This window comes from Felis catus, chromosome B1 (genome assembly GCF_018350175.1).
Source record: "Felis catus isolate Fca126 chromosome B1, F.catus_Fca126_mat1.0, whole genome shotgun sequence".
NCBI lineage: Eukaryota > Metazoa > Chordata > Mammalia > Carnivora > Felidae > Felis > Felis catus.
In genome coordinates, this window is record NC_058371.1 from 74,626,201 (window position 1) to 74,645,971 (window position 19,771).

General features: G+C 36.4%; 1 protein-coding gene across 7 annotated transcripts in view; it reads right to left on the reverse strand.

The window, feature by feature from the left end:
* ARFIP1 (ADP ribosylation factor interacting protein 1) overlaps positions 1 to 19,771 on the reverse strand; it is a 129,508-nt gene that overhangs the window by 99,586 nt on the left and 10,151 nt on the right. For 5 of the 7 annotated variants that reach the window (XM_045055768.1, XM_019828849.3, XM_006930817.4 and 2 more), the window contains exon 2: positions 14,874 to 14,953. The exons of the other annotated variants lie outside the window; for them this stretch is intronic. In XM_045055768.1, coding sequence (XP_044911703.1) covers positions 14,874 to 14,951 — 78 coding nt within the window. In that variant the 5' untranslated portion in view covers positions 14,952 to 14,953. The remainder of the gene's footprint in view (positions 1 to 14,873; positions 14,954 to 19,771) is intronic. 7 annotated transcript variants of the gene reach the window in all.

The window sequence follows — 19,771 nt, forward strand, 5'->3', positions numbered from 1 at the left end:
ACTCATCATCAGGGAAGTACAAATCAAATCAAAACTACAATGAGATACCACCTGACACATGTCAGAATGGCTAAAACCAAAACACAAGAAACAAGTGTTGGTAAGGATGTTAAGAAAAAGAAACCCTCATGTGCAGCTGACAGGAATGCAAACTGGTGCAGCCACTGTGGAAAACAGTATGGAGGTTCCTCAAAAAGTTAAAAATAGAACTACCCTACGATTCAGTAATCGCACTACAGGGTGTTTACCCCCAAAATATGAGAATACTAATTCAAAGGGATACGTGCACCCCTATGCTTATAGCAGCACTATTTGCAATAGCCAAATTATGGAAGCAGCCCAAATGTCTAATGATAGATGAATGGATAAAGATGTGGTATATATACATACAATGGATGCAATAAAAAAGAATGAAATTGAGATTTATAACAACATGAATAGATCTAGAAAGTATGATCCTAAGCAAAATAAATCAGCCACAGAAAGGCAACTACTACATGATTTCACTCAAATGTGTAATGTAAGAAACAAAACAAACGAGCAAAAGAAAAAAAAAAAAAAGACAAACCAAGTAACAGGCTCTCAACTATAGAGAATTGATGGTTACCAGAAGGAGACAGGTGGGGGGATGGGTGAAATAGGTGATGGGGATTAAGGAGTGTACTTGTTGTGATGAGCTCTGGGTGATACATGGATTGTTGAATCATTATATTGTACACAAACATAACACTGTGTGTTAACTATGTTGGATTAAAAGAAAAAAAGAAAACAATTGAAATACCACCATATATCAATGATTTAATGATGGGTCCCAGTAAGTCCCATATGAATAGCCAGTAAGTTTTATTTATTTATTTACTTTTTTTATGGCACACATTAGAATCACCTGGTGAGCTTTTAAACATATTTTTAAAAAGTACTAGCCAGGCCACCTGGCTGGCTCAGTTGGAGGATCATGCAACTCTTGATCTTGGGGTTGTGAGTTTGAGCCGAGATTACTTAAATAAAACTTAAAAAAAAAAAAAAAAATTACCTGCCATAAAAAACCTCACTGATTTGATCATGCTCTAGACTCTAAACAAACATATACGCAAAAAAACTTTAGTAATGGGATAGATCTACAAATCCTTCAGTTCTACTTATCATGCAGATTAAAATTACAAGTCAGACACTATTGTATACCTGTTGAATTGGCCAAAATTAGAAAGACTGACAAAATCAAGTGCTGGCAAGTATGTGGGGCAACCAGACCCTTCTACATTGTTGGTGCAAGTAAAAATCAGTAAAATCACTTTGGAAAACTATTTGGCAGTGCTATTAGAGTTAAACATATGCCTATCCTATGACTCAGCAATTCCACTCCCAGGAAGTATAACCAAGAAATAAAAGTGCATATGTCCATCAAAAAATAGCTGAAAGAATATTCATAGCACCCTTATTCAGAAGAGCTAAAACCTGGAAACAACAAGCTGCCCATCAACAGTAAAACAGATAATAATATAGGCATACAATGGAATACTATACAGCAATGAAATAGAACTACTACTATAAAAAACAGAAAAATAGCTCACAGACATAATGTTGAACAAATAAAGACAGACCTAAAGAGTATACACTACAGGATTAAATTCAAATAAAAATAAATTCAAATAACCAGTAAGTTATGATGATTATAGGCAGAATAGTGGTCACCTTGTGGGCGGAGATGGGATAGGAGTACTAAGACATGACCTTGAAGGTGGGACTTCCAGTTTCTATTTCTGCGTGTAAGGAGCTTGGAAATCACCACGCCATCCTAACAAGTAAAAAGCTGAACAGACTGAAAAATCAACAACTCTGCTTGGATTTTTAAGAGGGAGGAAGACTGCTGGAGAAGGTCACTGAACAGACATGACGACAGCCAGCTGACCCATGAACTGGACCCAGGCTGTTGGAGGCTCCTCACCCTCTTCTCTGTCCTTGGAATGTGGGTTCCACTTGCCTTTTATGCTACAGAGGCTCCTCCAAGGATATAGCCTTGAGACAGTAAAGTGGTGTTTAAAACAGCTGCACGGTGTACATGTGACAGAACCCAGCTAAGGCCTCTGCATAAACTTAAGGTTTGGCAGGTGGGTACAGGGATCCATTCATCTTGTTGCCAATCAAGACAAGCGTCTCGTACCTAAGTTCCCTTAGCTTATTAAAACTGACACCTACTGACCTGGAGTGGCCTGCCTCTTTCTTCAGTTTCTCCTGCCCTCCAGGTATTTGCGGGGCAGGGGGAGAATTCCAGACTACACCAGGGAAGCTTCTGAGAGGGATGCAAACCAGCAAAGACACAGGGCAAAGTGCTGCCTCCAAAACTGGAGAGACAGATAGGTGAATATAGAGAGTCAAAGCTTAGCAGAGCAAAAACTCACTAGTAGAAATCATCTTGGGAACCAGTGCTGGGGTAGGAAAAGCTGAACTGTAATCAACAAATGACTGGAAGCTCACTGTGGAAAACTCTGAAAGTTAAAACTGCAGGGGTACTCTGTCATAAGGAGGGCCCCACAATATTGTGAGTTTTACCTCCAAAAGCTGGACGAGGTTACCACAGTAAATATGGGAGAAAAATCCCCTCATCCTTTCGGTAGGGAAAGGAGATATGAACCATTTTGAAATACATCAGACCACTCTGCTCTTCTTAAAAAGACCTACCCTCAGGGGAAACCAGAACCTAACCTGCTTGGGTATAATCAGCCCCTAAGTGACCTCAGGAAGAGAAATAAACAAATCCAGCACACTCTAGCTATCATGTCCCACCCAGGCAGGGGAGAGAAAAACTGAGAAACACTTATGAAGTTTACCGTCTGGAGGCACAGGCTCAGTAAAAAAACTGAGACCTAATCATAGGACTATATAATGCTTCCTTTCTCCCATATCCTACCACCACATTGCTCAAGGCCTGTTTATAGCAGTTCCTTTTACATCATGTCTGGTTATCAAGAAAAAAATTGTTAAGGCCTACCAAAAGGCAAAATCACAACTTGAAGAAACAGAGCAAGCATCACCACCAGATATGGCAAGGATGTTGGAAATATCAGACTGGGTATTTAAAACAACTATGCTAAGGGCTATAATGGATGAAGTAGCACGCATGAACAGATGGGCAATGTAAGCAGATAAAGAAGTCGTAGGAAAGAACCAAAAAGATATGCTAGAGATCAAAATCACTGTAATGGAAATGAAGAGCCAAAAAACGGGCTTATTTTACTATCTAATGACCTTGGAGTAGGCAAATATTTCTTAGGACACTAAAACCATAAATAATAAAAAAGAAACACTGATAACCTGGACTTCATCGAAATTAAAAATTTGTCTTCAGTATCCAAATTCTACAAAGAACTTATCAAACTCAACACCCAAAAAACAAATAATCCAGTGAAGAAATGGGCAAAAGACATGAATAGACACTTTTCCAAAGAAGACATCCAGATGGGCAACCAACATATGGGAAAAATGCTCAACATCACTCATCATCAGGGAAATACAAATCAAAATCACAATGAGATACCACCTTACACCTGTCAGAATGGCTAACATTAACTCAGGCAACAACACGTGTTGGCGAGGATGCGGAGAAAGAGGATCTCTTTTGCATTGCTGCTGGCAATGCAAGCTGGTACAGCCACTCTGGAAAACAGTATGGAGGTTTCTCAAAAAACTAAAAATAGAACTACCCTATGACCCAGTAATTGCACTACTAGGCATTTATCCAAGGGATACAGGTGTGCTGTTTCGAAGGGACACATGCACCCCCATGTTTATAGCAGCACTTATCAACAATAGCCAAAGTATGGAAAGAGCCCAAATGTCCCTCGATGGATGAATGGATAAAGAAGATGTGGTGTGTGTGTGTGTATATATATATATATATATATATATATATATACACACACACACACACACACACACACACACACACACACACACACACAATGGAGTATTACTCGGCAATCAAAAAGAATGAAATCTTGCCATTTGCAACTACGTGGATGGAACTGGAGGGTATTATGCTAAGTGAAATTAGTCAGAGAAAGACAAAAATTATATGACTTCACTCATATGAGGACTTTAAGAGACAAAACAGATGAACATAAGGGAAGGGAAACAATATAAAAACGGGGAGGGGGACAAAACAAAAGAGACTCATAAATATGGAGAACAAACAGAGGGTTACTGGAGGGGTTGTGGGAGGGGGGATGGGCTAACTGGGTAAGGGGCATTAAGGAATCCACTGAAATCATTGCTTCACTATATACTAACTAATTTGGATGTAAATTTTAAAAAATAAAGTTAAAAAAAATTTGTCTTCAAAAGAAAACATTTAAAAAATGAAAAGGCAAGCCACGGACGGGAAGAGAACAGACATAATTTATGTATCTGACAAATGCCTAGTATTCAAAATATGTAAATATATATATATACATATATATATGTATATATATATACATACATATATATGTATATATGTATACATATACACATATGCATATATATGTGTATATATATACATATATACACATATATATGTATATATATATGTGTGTGTGTGTGTGTGTATATATATATATATATATATATATATATATATATATATATATAAATGAGTCTTACAATTTAGTAATACGAAGACCAATAGCTCAAAATATGGCCAAACTTCTAACAGGCACTTCACAAAAGAAAATATATGAAACGTCACTAATCATCAAGGAAATGCAATTTAAAACTACAATAAGGGGCGACTAGGTGGCTTAGTTGGTTGGGTGTCCGACTCTTGATTTTGGCTCAGGTCTTGACCCCAGGGTCAGGGTCACGGGATAGAGCCCTGCGTCAGGCTCCTCGCTTAGTGTGGAGTCTGCTTGGGATTCTCTCTCTCTCTGCCCCTCCTCCACTCGCTCTCACATACACACGTGCATGCACGCTCTCTCTCCCTTTCTCTCTCTCTAAAAAATAAATAAATCAATAAAACTATAATAAGATACTACTAAATACCTACTATTATGGGCTGAAGTTTAAGAAGACTGACAGGTGTTGGTAAAGAGTAGCTGTAATCTGTATACAATGCTGGAGGGAATGTAAAAAAGTACTTCACTTGGAGAAATGTTTAACAAATTCGTATAAAAGTAAATACACACTTGACCATATGACTCTAATCATTCACCACAGAAATTAAACATCCAGAAGAGACTTTTATGAGCATATTCATAAGAGCCCCAAACTAGAAAAAAATGTCCATCAACAGGTTACGGATAAACAAATTGTGGTATATACATATAATGGTATATTCCTCAGCAATAAAAAGGAATGAATTCCTGATGTATGCAGTAACTGTTGATTAATCTCAAAACATTATGCTGAGCCAAAAAAAGCCAGACACAAAAGAAGAAATACCAAATGATTCCATTTATATAGGAGTTAAGAACATACTAATCTATAATGACAGATCAGCTGTTGCCTTGGGAGAAGGGTAGGAGAGGGGAGGACTGACTTCAAAGGGACATGGAAACTTGAGGATGATGGAAACATTCTGTATCTTGATTACAATTATGGTTTCCCAAGTTTATACATTCATCAAAACTCATCAGACTCATCAGACTGCATATTTACAATGGGTGCATTTTATTATAGAGAAATTTTATCTCAATAAACTGTTGATTTTCTTTTTCAAAGAAAGAGTAAAATTCCATTCTATCATGCCTAATGGTAGAGGATCCATTTCTCCTGTTAGCCCCAAATCCACCGAGAGAGCCCAAGCTGGTGGGGGAGGTTTATGGCCTTATCATAGTACCCACTTATAAGGACTGACTCACAGCTCTACAACCTAATAGCAAATAAGTTTGTCATTTTGCAAAATATGTCTCCATGACAAAAACGTATTAGACCAATACCCTCTCACTATAAAAATCACTGCCGAGTCCTAAGTGTCATTTACGGATATATAGTCCCTGTTTTAAGCCAGTCTGAAAATCATAAGCACTTGCTTTCTAAGAGAATATCTAATAAATGGCAGAAGATTAAAAAAAATCCCTCTGTTTCTCAGATCTAGTGTCCCTCCTTCTAGATCTTTTAAATCAGCAATAGGGGCGATAACCAGTTTGCCAAATCAGACTTTAGTCAAGTATTGTATACATCTCATTCATTTGGCTGCCCAGCCACAGCCTGCTTCCAATGTTGGGGAAAGCCTCCACGTGATAAGGCTGGTGAAAGGGAGAGCCTGTGTCTTCTTATATAAAAACTCAAAATACCAGACAATCAAGCAAATATCTGGATCCAGATTACTTGGGTTCAATCCCTGGCTCCTCCACATACTAGCTATGTAACCTTAGGCAAATTTCTGAAGTTCTCCTTCCTCATTTGTAAAATGATAATAGTACCTACTTTGTAGCACTGCTGTGAGAATAAAATGAAATAAATATAAAGTACTTAGAAGAGTGCCTGGCATACAAGAAGTGCCATAGAAGTTATTATTTATTTCCCAAGCTCTGCTGGCACTGCCATAAACCTAGGTTCTGTCAAATCGAAGGCAAATGACCCAGACCTGGAATCAGAAACCAGTAATAAAAAGAAAGAGGGACAACAGGAACTCACTCTGGAGCAGCCGTAACTTGCAGCAAGATCAAACTCTGGGTCAGCAGAGGCCATAGCACTCGTGGCAGCATCCAGGCACCATAGCTGGAGGTACTGGCAGTGCAAGCTGCTGTCTGTTGCTAGGCGATGGCAGAGCACTGGTACCCTCACTAAAACAGTGCTGGACCATGATTTTGGGCACAGTCCTAGGCACAAAGCCTGGAGTCTGATTTGTCAATCTTTCTGACAATTCTGTAAGCTACCTCATGTCCTCTTAGTAAATGTCTTTTCCATGTAAGTGAGTTGGAGTTGGTTTCATTGCTCGCAACATAAGACCCTGACATCAGACCTGCATAAGTGAATAACGGAAAATGGTCTTAGAATATCTTTGTGAATGTTTCTGAGTATCAAGTGAAAACTATGAAATGGTCTAGAAAGTTTTCAGAATGTTAGTATGCTATGAAACTTGTTTGATAGCCATGGCTCCCTAATCTAATACAACAATAGTAACTGAAAACCTGATCTTTACTGACTACTTTCTATGTGTCAGGTACTGTGCTAAGCACCTCACATTAATTATTTCATTTAACCTTCACAGGTGCCCTGGGAGGTAGAGGAGACTTTCCCAATTTTACAGATGAGGAAACTGAGGACTAGGAAACTTAAGGAATTTAAATAACATATTCTCTTGCGTACAGAACCCACAAGAATATTAAGAGCTAACATTTAATGAGCACTTACCATGTGTCAGGCACTATTGTGTTTTTGTTATATTATGTGTGTTGTGTGTGTTATATTATTATATTAACTGATTTAGTTCTAATTGTTCTATGTGCATTATCTCATTCAACCCCACAACTCTCTAATATAGGTTCCATTATTATTCCTGTTTTACAGGTAAGAAAACAGAAAGATTAAGAAATTTGCTTCATAACATGCAGCTAGCAAGTGATGAACTGGGATTCAAATCTGGCTTGAAGAACTTCATTTTCAAGCTCTACATTACACTACCTTTCCAAAGGTGACTGAAATACATCATTGGGCCATACCAACCAATGTATATGCATTCAGGTTTTTATGTGGGTCAAACCTACTGCTTTCTTAATGTTGACAACTTGTACTGTTGTTTCTTCTATTTCCGTATCATCATGCACAGTTAAAGAGTAGCACTGTCTTTACCTGACCCTCATTTCCAACAACTGAAGAATGAATGAAGCATCAGCCTCCAATTACATCATTAGCACTGTCTTTTGCTAACACCAGAGCCCTAGAGACAGCTGTACCCCAGAACTTCCTACTCCTCACTGTGGGCAAATGCAGAATTAAGCTAGGACATCTGTGAATCAGGAGGTTCAGGACACCAAGTCTATTACTGCAAATAGCATCAACTGCCAGAAAATATGTAAGTGTTATCAATGATCCTGATAACTCAATGGTTCTCAACCAGGCTGAATTGCACACCCCCTCCCCAAATATTTAGCAATGTCTGGAGACATTTCTGGTTCTTATAGCTGAGGATAGTGTGCTACTGGCATCCTGAAGGGACAGGACAGGGATGTTGCTAGACATCCTACAATGCACAGGATAATCCCCCACAATAAAAAATCATCCAGCCAAATATGTCACAGTGTCAAGGATGAAAGACTCTATAAACAGCTTGATGCTATAAACTGCTTCGTACACTAGTCTTAATAATTACTTTAATGTCATAGAAATAACCCATTCCAAAGCATGAGACCAACTGCACTGGAGGGAGAATTACTCTCCCCATGCCCTCCTTTGCTGAACCACTTAACACTGTCCATCATTCCAGCAAACGTTTTCAACACCGTAAGAGCTATAACATGGCTCATAAAACTGCTTACTGTCTGACCCCTACCTACTCCTCCAGCTGCTTCTCATACCATTCTCTCCTCTAACTATCTCCAACTTGGCCAATTAGGCAACCAAATAACTTCATCTTCACACTCAGGATGCACAACAACTCTTCTCCCTGTCAATTCAACTTTCAGTCTATGACCTCTTCTGTGGTTACCGAAAACCTAGGCTAAAAGAAAAAAAGCTCCTCATGTAATTTTTTCTGGTACAACTTATGTTTTTCAAATTCTAAAAATATACCTTGACACTAACATTTAAAAAGGCCTTACAAATGACAGTCAACATTTACAGGTGAACACCCTATGGAAAATAAAAGATACAACATAAACAAAAATTCACCCAGACTAAAAATCTAGCTTAAGTTTTTTTTAATGTTTATTATTTTTAAAAGAAATAAACAGCATGAGTGGGGGAAGGGCAGAGATAGAGGGAGACACAAAATCCGAAGCAGGCTCCAGGCTCTGAGCTGTCAGCCCAGAGCCCGACACAGGGCTTGATCCCATGAACTCCAAGATCATGACCTGTGCTGAAGTATGACGCTTAGCTGACTGAGCCACTCAGGCACCCCAAAAATCTACCTTTTAATAAGGAAAGAGAAGGCATACTGGAAATACAATAAATTGTTGTTATCAATTTATTACCTTATTAATGGTAAAGCCTAATTTCTACAATGCTTAGAAACAAGGTAGAAACTTTCTAAAAAAGATGTAAAAGAACTTGTCTTAGCCTTAGGCTTCTGGAACTATACAAGGCACTGTATCTTCTAAAACACATTTAACATTGGTTTTTATTCCAACTGACCACTGAACAAGCAAAAATAAAGTGATATAGTAATAAGCGTAAAGCTTTTCCAATTCTTTCTTAAATCTATTATTTAAAAAAAGTTATTTGAAAATTCATTAAAAAGTACTGTGAAATATTTTCAGTGCTCAGATCACTGGATGCATATATTTAGTAGACATGTTGTTCAATCACGTAGCTATATTTTCTTCTAATTTAAAAGACTAACTTCTTAATTTCAATCAATTTGAGACAAAAGAGCAATGAAAAAAGTAAACAGTGTGAAAGAAGAAAAAGTAGCCATAAATATTTAACTCTAATTGTTCTAGTTATGGCTTCAGACAATGAAGGTCGCAGTGTTTACTGGGGTAATTATGCATGTCAAGAGAGACCATACTTTGTTCCAATACCAAAAAGCACAAATGCCTTCTGTGTTAGATGAAATTATTTACATTTTTGTTTGCCTACAAAAAGAGAAAGCAATTATATTAAACTCATAATTCAAATAGTCTTTGAAATTTCCTTCTGTATTAGTAAAAATATGACCTTCTCTTAAAAATGATTAATGTATTTATTATAAAGTGTTAACATAGTTCAAAAATATTAGGTGAATAAATCTCCTGCATGAAGTTTCACGAGAACTACCCAACATATCAGGAAACATGGACATAAGGACCAGCTTTGCCCCTTTTTATAAGTTTATAAATATTCCTAAGTTTCAATTTCCTCCTCATAAAATGAGATTATTAACCTCACCTATGTACCATAAGAATCAAATATGAAATTGCTTTAAAAACTGAAAATGCTATTTTATATAAAGATGTCATAATTATAGCACATTGGTTTCAGCTGGGCTCCAACAAGATGAATACTGGAATAGGTCCATCAACATTAATACCTGCCAGCACATCACCCTTTGCTAACTACACTTTTCTAAACAGACCAATATCAAGACAGTTGAAATGGAATCCAGATGTTAATGTTTGTAACCTTGTTCTTTTTTATTTTGTTCTATCTCAGAGATTTCATGGTTTTAAAGGGAATATGACCCTCGAACCTATGATAAAAGGATGGATAAAGCAAATGTGGTAAAATCCAGATAATTATTGAATCTGGATGATGAATATATGGGAATTCATTTACTATTTAACCTTTACTTCATATGTTGCAAGTTTTCCTTAAAAAAATGTTTTTATATATTAGTATCAATACTTAATTTGTCTTATATTTTCAACCAGGTGCTACCTGAACACTGCATTTCAAACCTTCCCCCAACTTTCCCATCTGTCATTCTCTTTTCTACATCAAGCCAATCTCAGCTGCCAGCCACCACTTGAACCACATTTCCTCCCACTCTTTCCCCACTGACACTCAGTTTCAGCCACAAAGCCCTCACCACTGTCCCTCAAACACATCAATCTTATTTTTGCCCTTCCTTCCTCTCTCTGGAAAGTTCATACTTCCAGATTTTCACACGATTCTCCTTTACCTCATTCAGGCTTCTGCTTAAACATCATCTAAGAAGGGCCTTCCCTGACCAACTAATGCAAATTCAGTTTTCATCACTCATTAGCCCTTTAGCCTGCTTTATAGCAGTAAAGACTATATTAAATTATAAAATTATTTATGCGTATGTTTAACATGTCTGTCTCCCTCCCCAATATGTTTACAACATAAAAGCTGTCCTCTTGACACTCAAGATCCTTCCATGACCTGGACTATCTTTTTTCCACCAATTATGCTTACCCTATTAAATCAAACTTAATTACTCACACTTCCACATACATGTCTCTCAATCTCCTTTCTCTATGCCTTTGCTCAAGCAGTGATCATCATCACTCATATGCTCAAATTTTACCCACACTAAAAAACTAAAACTCAGTTCAAAATGCCACTTGTGCTGATATTCCTGGCTGATACTCCTCTGAACTGCCAAAATTCTTTATTTGTACCACTCTACAGGCATTATTATTCTACATTTTATTTGTTTTAAATTTCCTCTATTAATCAACATGTACCTAGAATGCAGGATCTCTATTTCCTTTTTAAACCTCTGAGTTACTTATGTAAAAGAAAAATGCAATTATTTGTGTATGTTTTTTGGGTATTAGAAACTGGTATACGTATTAGTGTTACTATATTGAAGGGCAGACAAAAAAGAGTAATTCTGGCAATAATCCTAGAACACACTAATAAATACCTAACAGAACTATTTTTCTTTTCTTTCCTTTTTTGTTGTTAAAAATACATCTTATTTGCTTGTTTTCCTAATATCCTTGCTTCTACCTTTAAGTAATTTTTCCCCTATTTAGTTTCTTAAATTTACTTCTATTTTTCACTTTAATTAACTTGAGTTCAAATCACAGCTCTGTTCCTCATTAGCTGTATAAGCCTTTTCAGGTCTTTGTTGCCTAAATCTGTAAAATGAGGGAGAAAACCTCAACTGCAAACAGGGTTATTATGGTATTAAATGAAATAATAAATACGTAAAACGCCGTACGGTATCTGGCACCAACAGACTCTCAGTGAATGGTGCCTACAGATAGAGAAGCAGCAGTTTAAACACATTTCCAGGTATAAAGCTTAAATATTAAAAACGCAAAGAACAAAATCCACTTTCATCTGCTCTAATCAAGACTGGACTAGGGTACAAAGCAAGCCAACCCCATGTTTTCTTCTCCTTTTTTAACTAAAAAAGGAAAAAGCTAATGTCACTTAAAAAAAAAAAATCACATGTAGAAGAAGAAAGCATTTTTATGGTCACTGATGAGCATCCTGGATTCCTCGGTGAACTAGCTGAGCGAGCCTGAGCAAGGCGATTCACCTTACAGAACCTAAATGAACTTTATGTCTCTTCTTGTCCAGGGTTGACAATGCTTTTCGCTCAGTTCGAAAAGCTGGAGTTTTTGCCCTTGTTTTTTTGTTTTGCCTTTGAAGAAATAAAAACTATCACCCATGTCATCATATTCTATTCCTAAGAAACAAATATTAATATATCATTTATAGCAGTGGAGTAAAAATTAATTCATTCATCAAACTGACCACCAGTGATGTGCTAAGCTTGAAGATTAGTCTGAATTACTGAAAAGTCTGATACATAGAACATTTAAGAAGTTCACAGCCATAATACACACAGCAATATATTAAAAGAAAACTTGTTTAAAAAATGTTTATTTTGAGAGAGAGAGAGAAAGATCGAACAGAGTGGAGAAAGAGGGAGAGAGAGAATTCCAAGCAGGCTCCATGCTCAGCATGGATCTCACAACCATGAGATCATGACCTGAGCCAAAATCTGGATGCTTTAACAACTGAGCCACCCCACAAGAAAAATTCTTGTAAGCAAATCTGACCCCTGAAAATGTTTTCATCATGGACTTTGGGAAAAAAAAAAGGTTCAAGTCAGTATTATACTAATAAAGGGGGAATTAAAAATGTTTATTTATTTATTTTGAGAAAGAGAGGGAATTTGCAAGTGGAGAGGGACAGAGAGAGAGGAGGAAGATAATCCCACTGACAGTGCAGAGCCTGCTGCTTAACCGACTGAGCCACCCAGGCGCCCCTAAAAGAGGAATTTTAAACCCCAAATAAACCCCTAAATCCTACATTGGTGAACTCTAAACTCAGTACTTTTAAAAATTTTTTTTTTCAACGTTTATTTATTTTTGGGACAGAGAGAGACAGAGCATGAACGGGGGAGGGGCAGACAGAGAGGGAGACACAGAATCGGAAACAGGCTCCAGGCTCTGAGCCATCAGCCCAGAGCCCGACGCGGGGCTCGAACTCACGGACCGCGAGATCGTGACCTGGCTGAAGTCGGACGCTTAACCGACTGCGCCACCCAGGCGCCCCTAAACTCAGTACTTTTAAATTAAATTTGGACATAAATTCAGACTATACTCACACACCTGATCTTTTTTAAAAAAATTACAACATTCCCTGTGAAGAGTGCACAATGGGTATGGCTAAAAATGCAGGGAATGCTTAACATGGATTTTAATGTTAATATATATTAAATTTTCAGAACAATTACATGGCAGTGGTTTCCTTCAGATCATCATCATCCAGGATTAACTCTCTATTAAGCAAGAAATTTCTAGCTTAGCATCTATGTGAGTGACATTCACATAGACGAAATTCACAGTGGTAAACCACAAACACAACACTTTCATTTTTTATGAATCCTGTTATTGGCTGGGCTGCCAATCCTTCCTGTAGTTCACATGCATGAAACCTCCTCTGATCATCTCTCAACAGTATAGATTCTAAGATCTGATCATAAAAATCAAATTCATGAGTTAAGATAAATACAGTATACATAATTTCCTAGTTTCTCTGAACTAAACGCAATTAAAACATTGCTTTCACAAATAGTAAATAGCCAAACTATTTTAAATCACAAAGAATCTTGAATCCTCCCCTAGATAACACATATTTTGCCAACCAGAACTCATCTTTGACTTTTGGACTAAAAGTAAAGTATCTAGTTCTAAATCCTACATTAAAGCTTTCACACAGACTCATGGTATCTTGGCTTGTTTGAAGACATACTACATCTAGCACTGTGCACATATACTGATGGCAAATTGGTTCAGACTCCATGAAGTGTTCCAGGCTTGCCAATTCCTCTGAGTCAGTCACTATCTCTTTGAAAGTTAAGTATGTTTAACAAATAAATGGGGAAAACAATAGTTGTTCTAATACCTAACTGAATGATACCAAATTGTTCTAACATTCAAAATGGGACAATATAAAAGTGCTACTCTGTAAATCATCAAACACTATAAACCTGAAGGTTTTACTAGTATTAGGTATTCAAAAAACATCTGATAACTTGAATTCAATATAAAACTAACTTTTTCATATCTCTTTCCTTAATCTAATGAGCTAGTGGTTCACTGAACCATCAAAGTGGTTAGAATCATTTGTAGAACTTCCAAAAAGAAACAAAAACAAAAAAATCCCACATGCCGGTTGTCTTATCACTATAGATTCACATTCAGTGAGTCAAAAGTTAAGTCCAGAACTCAGGTTTTTGGTTTTTTTTAACTCTACACTTGGATTCTAATGCGTACCTAACTAAAGAGAGTATACAGGAGTAGACAAGCTCAAATATGAACCTATTACTGTATTATTTCAACAGAAATCTCATTTCATATTTATAGTAAAAGCTATAGTTTGGGGCGCTTGGGTGGCTCAGTTTGTTGAGCATCCAACTCCCAATTTCAGCTTAAGTCATGATCCCAGGGTCGTGGGTTTGAAACCCCGTGTCAGGCTCCGTGCTGAGCGTGAACTCTCTCTCTCTCCCCCTCCGCCCCTCTCCCACTCATGTGCTCACTCTAAAAAAATTTAAAAAATAAAAAATAAACAACTATAGTTTGACCCCAACTTTTACATTCATCTTTATGTAACAAATATACTCTAGAATTTTAGATGCCGAAGGCAAATAATAATTTCCCATTATGAAGGAATCTCTCTCTTCCCACTCCTTACTGTGTCTGTGTCTATGTGTGTAAAAGAGTTTATTCAGAAAGGCCCATGTTTAGACCAACTGAGTCAATCTGGACAGTGTAAAACTGATTGAGACGGGCTGATTTCAAAAATCTATAGAAATACCATCCAATCACCTCGGAATTAGACTTGACTTCTTCTGTGCCTGGTTTAGATGCACCATGAGTTGTAGTATCATTGTTGCAGTCAGACATACCTAAAAGTAAAATGTGTTAAGCACACATTAAATAATTTAGTTTAAAAAGCTGTACAATCTCAGTGATATTCTTATAAATATTCTGTAACATAATTTATTTGCGGTCAGAATGTGCTCTGCAAAATTACAATCACATGAGTATCTATTGATTATAACAGGTAAACAATTCTAACAACAAAATTTGAGAAAAAGTATTTATGCAGAATGTGAAAACATGTACCTCAATGATTAGAAAATAATTTCATAAAACATTTTAGATATGAAACAAAATTTAAAAGACCAGAACATCAACTTGATGTGACAGATGAAAAACTCATATACAAGATATCTGAAGCAAAAATATTATTCATGGCCTACATAAAACCAAAGTTTTAGACTAGAACTCAGACCTCTTCTACCTCCCTGGCCAGTGCTCTTTCATATTGATAACACAGACATGACTATTCATTCTCGAAGTGAAACACTATACCCAGATTTCATTAAATAAAAAGTTTGAGCTATTTCTGCTTCTAAGTTATGCAACAACATTTATAGAATGCCAACTATACATGAAGAACTCTTCTAGGCACTAAGGAGAAAGAAGAGCAAAATCGAATTCACGGTCTGCAAGTACTCTGAATCTAATCAAGGAGACAGAGATAAATAATTACAAGGTACCATGTTAGGTATTATAAGGCAAAGAAACAAATTTTTACTTTTGAAATACACTGGAGGGAACAATTTTACAATTTCAGTTTGTAAACCGAACCCAATACCACATTAAGAAAATAATACAACATGAACAATTGGGATTTATCCCAGGAATACAAAACTACCTCAATTAGGAAATCTATTACTATATACTGTATTCCTAAACCTAAGGGAAAAAACACAGTTTTCTTCACATATGTTGACAGATCTTTTGACAAAATGCAACATCCATTCAAAATTCAGTACTCAAGGAAAAGGGAACTAAGGGAGACTTTCTCAACACGACTTCCAATCACGACCTTGGGTAACTGAAATTGGAGAAAGTAAAATTGCAGCTAAAGGGAGACTACTGTACATATTAGGGGTATTAGTCTATTGTGTTTCAGTTCCCTACAGTCAACTATGGTCGATTAGCACATTATCCTCCTCTTGATATGTTGTCAAAAAATTAACAGCAGCTTCACACTGCATCACAGTGTCTACATCATTCACTTCAACTTCATCTCATCGCATGGCCATTTTATCACCTCACATTACCATAGGAAGAAGGGTGAGTACAGTATAATATATTTTGAGAGAAAGAAAAAGACCACATTCACAAAACTTTTATTACCATATAGTGTTATAACTGTTCTATTTTATTATTGTTGTTGTTAACCTCTTAACGTGCCTAGTTTATAAATTAAACTTTATCATAGGTATGTATGTGTAGGAAAAAACACAGTATATAAAGGGTTCAGTACAATCCCCAGTTTCAGGCATCCACTGGCAGTTTTGGACTCTATCCCCCACAGATAAAGGGAGACTACTGTAAAGAACTCTTAAAAACAAAAAGAAAAAACTCAAAAACCAGATTGAAAGCAGGAAAAAGACATGAACAGAAAATTCACACACACACAGAAAGACATTAAAACGGCCCTCCAAAATATAAAAATGTTCAAATTCACTCATAATTAGAGAAATGCAAGTTAAAACAACACCGAGATAACCATTTCTTACCTACCAGACTGGCAAAAAAATTTTAAATATAACAAAACTTTCTGTTCGTGAGGAAGTACGGAAAAACAGAACTCTCATACAGTGCTGATGGGAATACAAATTGGCACAGCCATTCTGGAGGCAACTTTAGTGATGCCTAAGATCATCATCACATATGCACTTACTGCTATACCCAGCAATCTCATTTCTAGGAATCCATCCTAGGAATATACCTCCAGCAATACAAAAATACATAGACATTGCAGTATTCTTCATAAATGTAAAATATTGGAAACAGCCTAAATATCTATACATAGGAAAGTGACTGAATAAACCATGGCACAGCCAAAGAATAGAGTACTATGCAACTATTAAAAAAATGAGGAAGACCTCTATGATATGGAGTGATTTCCAGGACATACTGTTACGTGAAAAAAACACAAAGCCCAAAAATACTTATAGGTATACTACCTTCATGTAGAACAAAGGGAATATAAGAAAATACATGTTTCTGTTCATTAGAGCAAAAAGAAATACAAGAACAGACACACACACACACACACACACACACACACACACACAGAGTCCAAAGCAGGCTCCAGGCTCTGCGCTGTCTGCACAGAGCCCAGCATGGGGCTCAAACCCATGAACTGTGATATTATGACCTCAGCCAAAATCGGAGGCTTAAATGACTGAGCCACTCAGGTGCCCCTCTAAATACCATTCTTCAGTAAGGAACTGTAACTCTTAGAAGAATTGGTTGATTCTAAGGCTGGAGCAGGGAAAATACAAGATGAGTCTGGAACATTTTCTGGTGTCAGAAAGGAACGAGAAGTTAAAAAAAAAAAAAAAAAAGATGAGAGCCTGTTGAAAGAATACAGGAGCCAACCTGAAGGAACCCCTAAAGGCCAATGCTAGAACAAACTGAGCAACAAAATAACTTACGATAATACTGTATTTAGACCCATAGATTAAGACAAATGAGTCCATACTGATATAAATAGCCAAATAAATAAGTAAATGGGGGTAAAGAGGCAATACTTCCATATGACAAAGTCTCAATTAATAAACATAGAAAAGAGGGAAACAGAATCACCATCTGGCAAATACCACAGTAATAAATGTTGCAGACAAGATCCACTGATAGATGCTAAAATCAGAAGGCAAAAGTTAGAGAGGAGAAACAAGGTTTACATAATTTCCAAGTATCTCCCACAAGGTACTTACAAACTGAAAAGGGAAAGACAGTAAAGGAAATCATGGTTCGTAGTGAAGAAACTCAACAGATATAACTTAACCAAGTGATCAAGTAATTACCAGTAGTAAGATATAACATCATAATCCCCTTGAAACACTGCACTGAGAAGGACACATCATTTCTGTGATATTCTTGCCAAAAATGCATAAGCTCAGGCCTATCATGAGAAAACACTGGACTAACGCAAACTAAGGGATGCTCCACAAAATAACTGATCGATACTCTTTAAAAGTGTCATGTTTCCTAGATAGGATCCTGGAACAGAAAAAAAGACAACTGATAATTTAGTGAAATTCTAATAAGGTCTGTAGTTTAGTTAATAATATGATACCAATGTTAGTTCCCTATTCTTGATAATTATAGTTATGTAACATGTTAGCATTCAGGGAAGTGGGGTGAAGAATCTAAGGAAACTGCACTATTTTTGCAAGTCTAAAATTAGATCAAAATTAGTTTTTTAAAAACAGAAAGAAATTCTGAACAAAGGTTGAGGAATTACCCTTAGATAAAAGTAGGAAACCTCTTCCACTGAGGGAAGAATGAAAAGGAGGAAGGAAAGGAAGGAACCCCCGGAGATAGCAAAGAGTGGAATAGAAAACAGAAGAAAGTTAAGGCAATTCACTTTCGCTGTCTTCTACTTTCTTATGAAATAGAAGTTATCATCTGCTTCTCTGTATTAATCAGTAGCATCAATTAGGAAAATATATCATTATCATCCAACTGAAGAAAAGGTCAAACAACCCTGGACATAGAGAGAAACAGGAAATCAAATTTCTGAGAATTACAGAGATAGGTACTAAATAATCTGTGTTTTATTGATATTCTTTAAATGCTCTGACCTACTTCACATTTTTTAGAAGTTTGTTCATAAAGTTTGATAACTAATATACATGGGGAACAAAAAGATTTAAAAAGTTAATGACTTCTAGTTTGTACTGTTTAAGATACATGGTTTTTGATCTTTACACATATTCAGTTATTTTTAAAAACTGTTTTCAAAATAGAATGATAAGCTACTCTTTCAAAACTACCATTAATGCTCAAGCCTCTTAAGCAAATTTAGACTGCAGGCCAAAAATGCTTCAGGTCATCTCTGGGGCTCTGATTCTATAAATCAGCCAGAGGTACTCATTAACTAAAGAGTGTTAAGAACAAATGACCTTTGGCGTGAATTATTAATGAGCACTAGAAAAAGTGCTTAAATAATATCACCCGAAGTTTATAATTCATCCAACTGTCTGGGATTATTTTTTATTTTATTATTAAAATCATATTTTAATTTCTATAAACTGAATAAACTAGATCTATCCAAGGGGAATTTATATAAGAACTTTAACCAGAATTCAATGAGGGAGAATTCTATACCCTATAATACTTAATTGCATTTAGGTTCTTCCTAAGGACCCAAGAAAGAGAGGCCAGAAGGTACCAAATTTGCCAGGATACTGGAAGAGGAAATAGAAGATTCTATGGATGCCAGAAAAGAAAAAACTACATTTACAGTCTCCATGTTGCCAATGAGTTAAAGACTAGAAGTTAGAAGTCTAACACTAAAGGATGTATGTACGGGATGATGTTGTTAAACAGAAACCATGAGTTTTTCAAATTAAGGTACTCACATACCACACAGAGTCTGAAATGGTGTGCTCAAGGCACAGGAAGGCAAATAGAAACAGGGCAGAGGTAAACAGGATAAACATGGCACATCATATTGGAAAGAGAATTTACATTCTTTTTATTAAAATAAGTACTATAATATTATGGGATCTAAAACAAAATACACTTGAATAAAACAATATACATAAGTCTTCTAAGAAATTTCTTGAAGTTTTGTAATAAAATATGTGTCTCCAAAGAAACATCGGGGGGGGGGGGAGAAAGAAACATCTGAA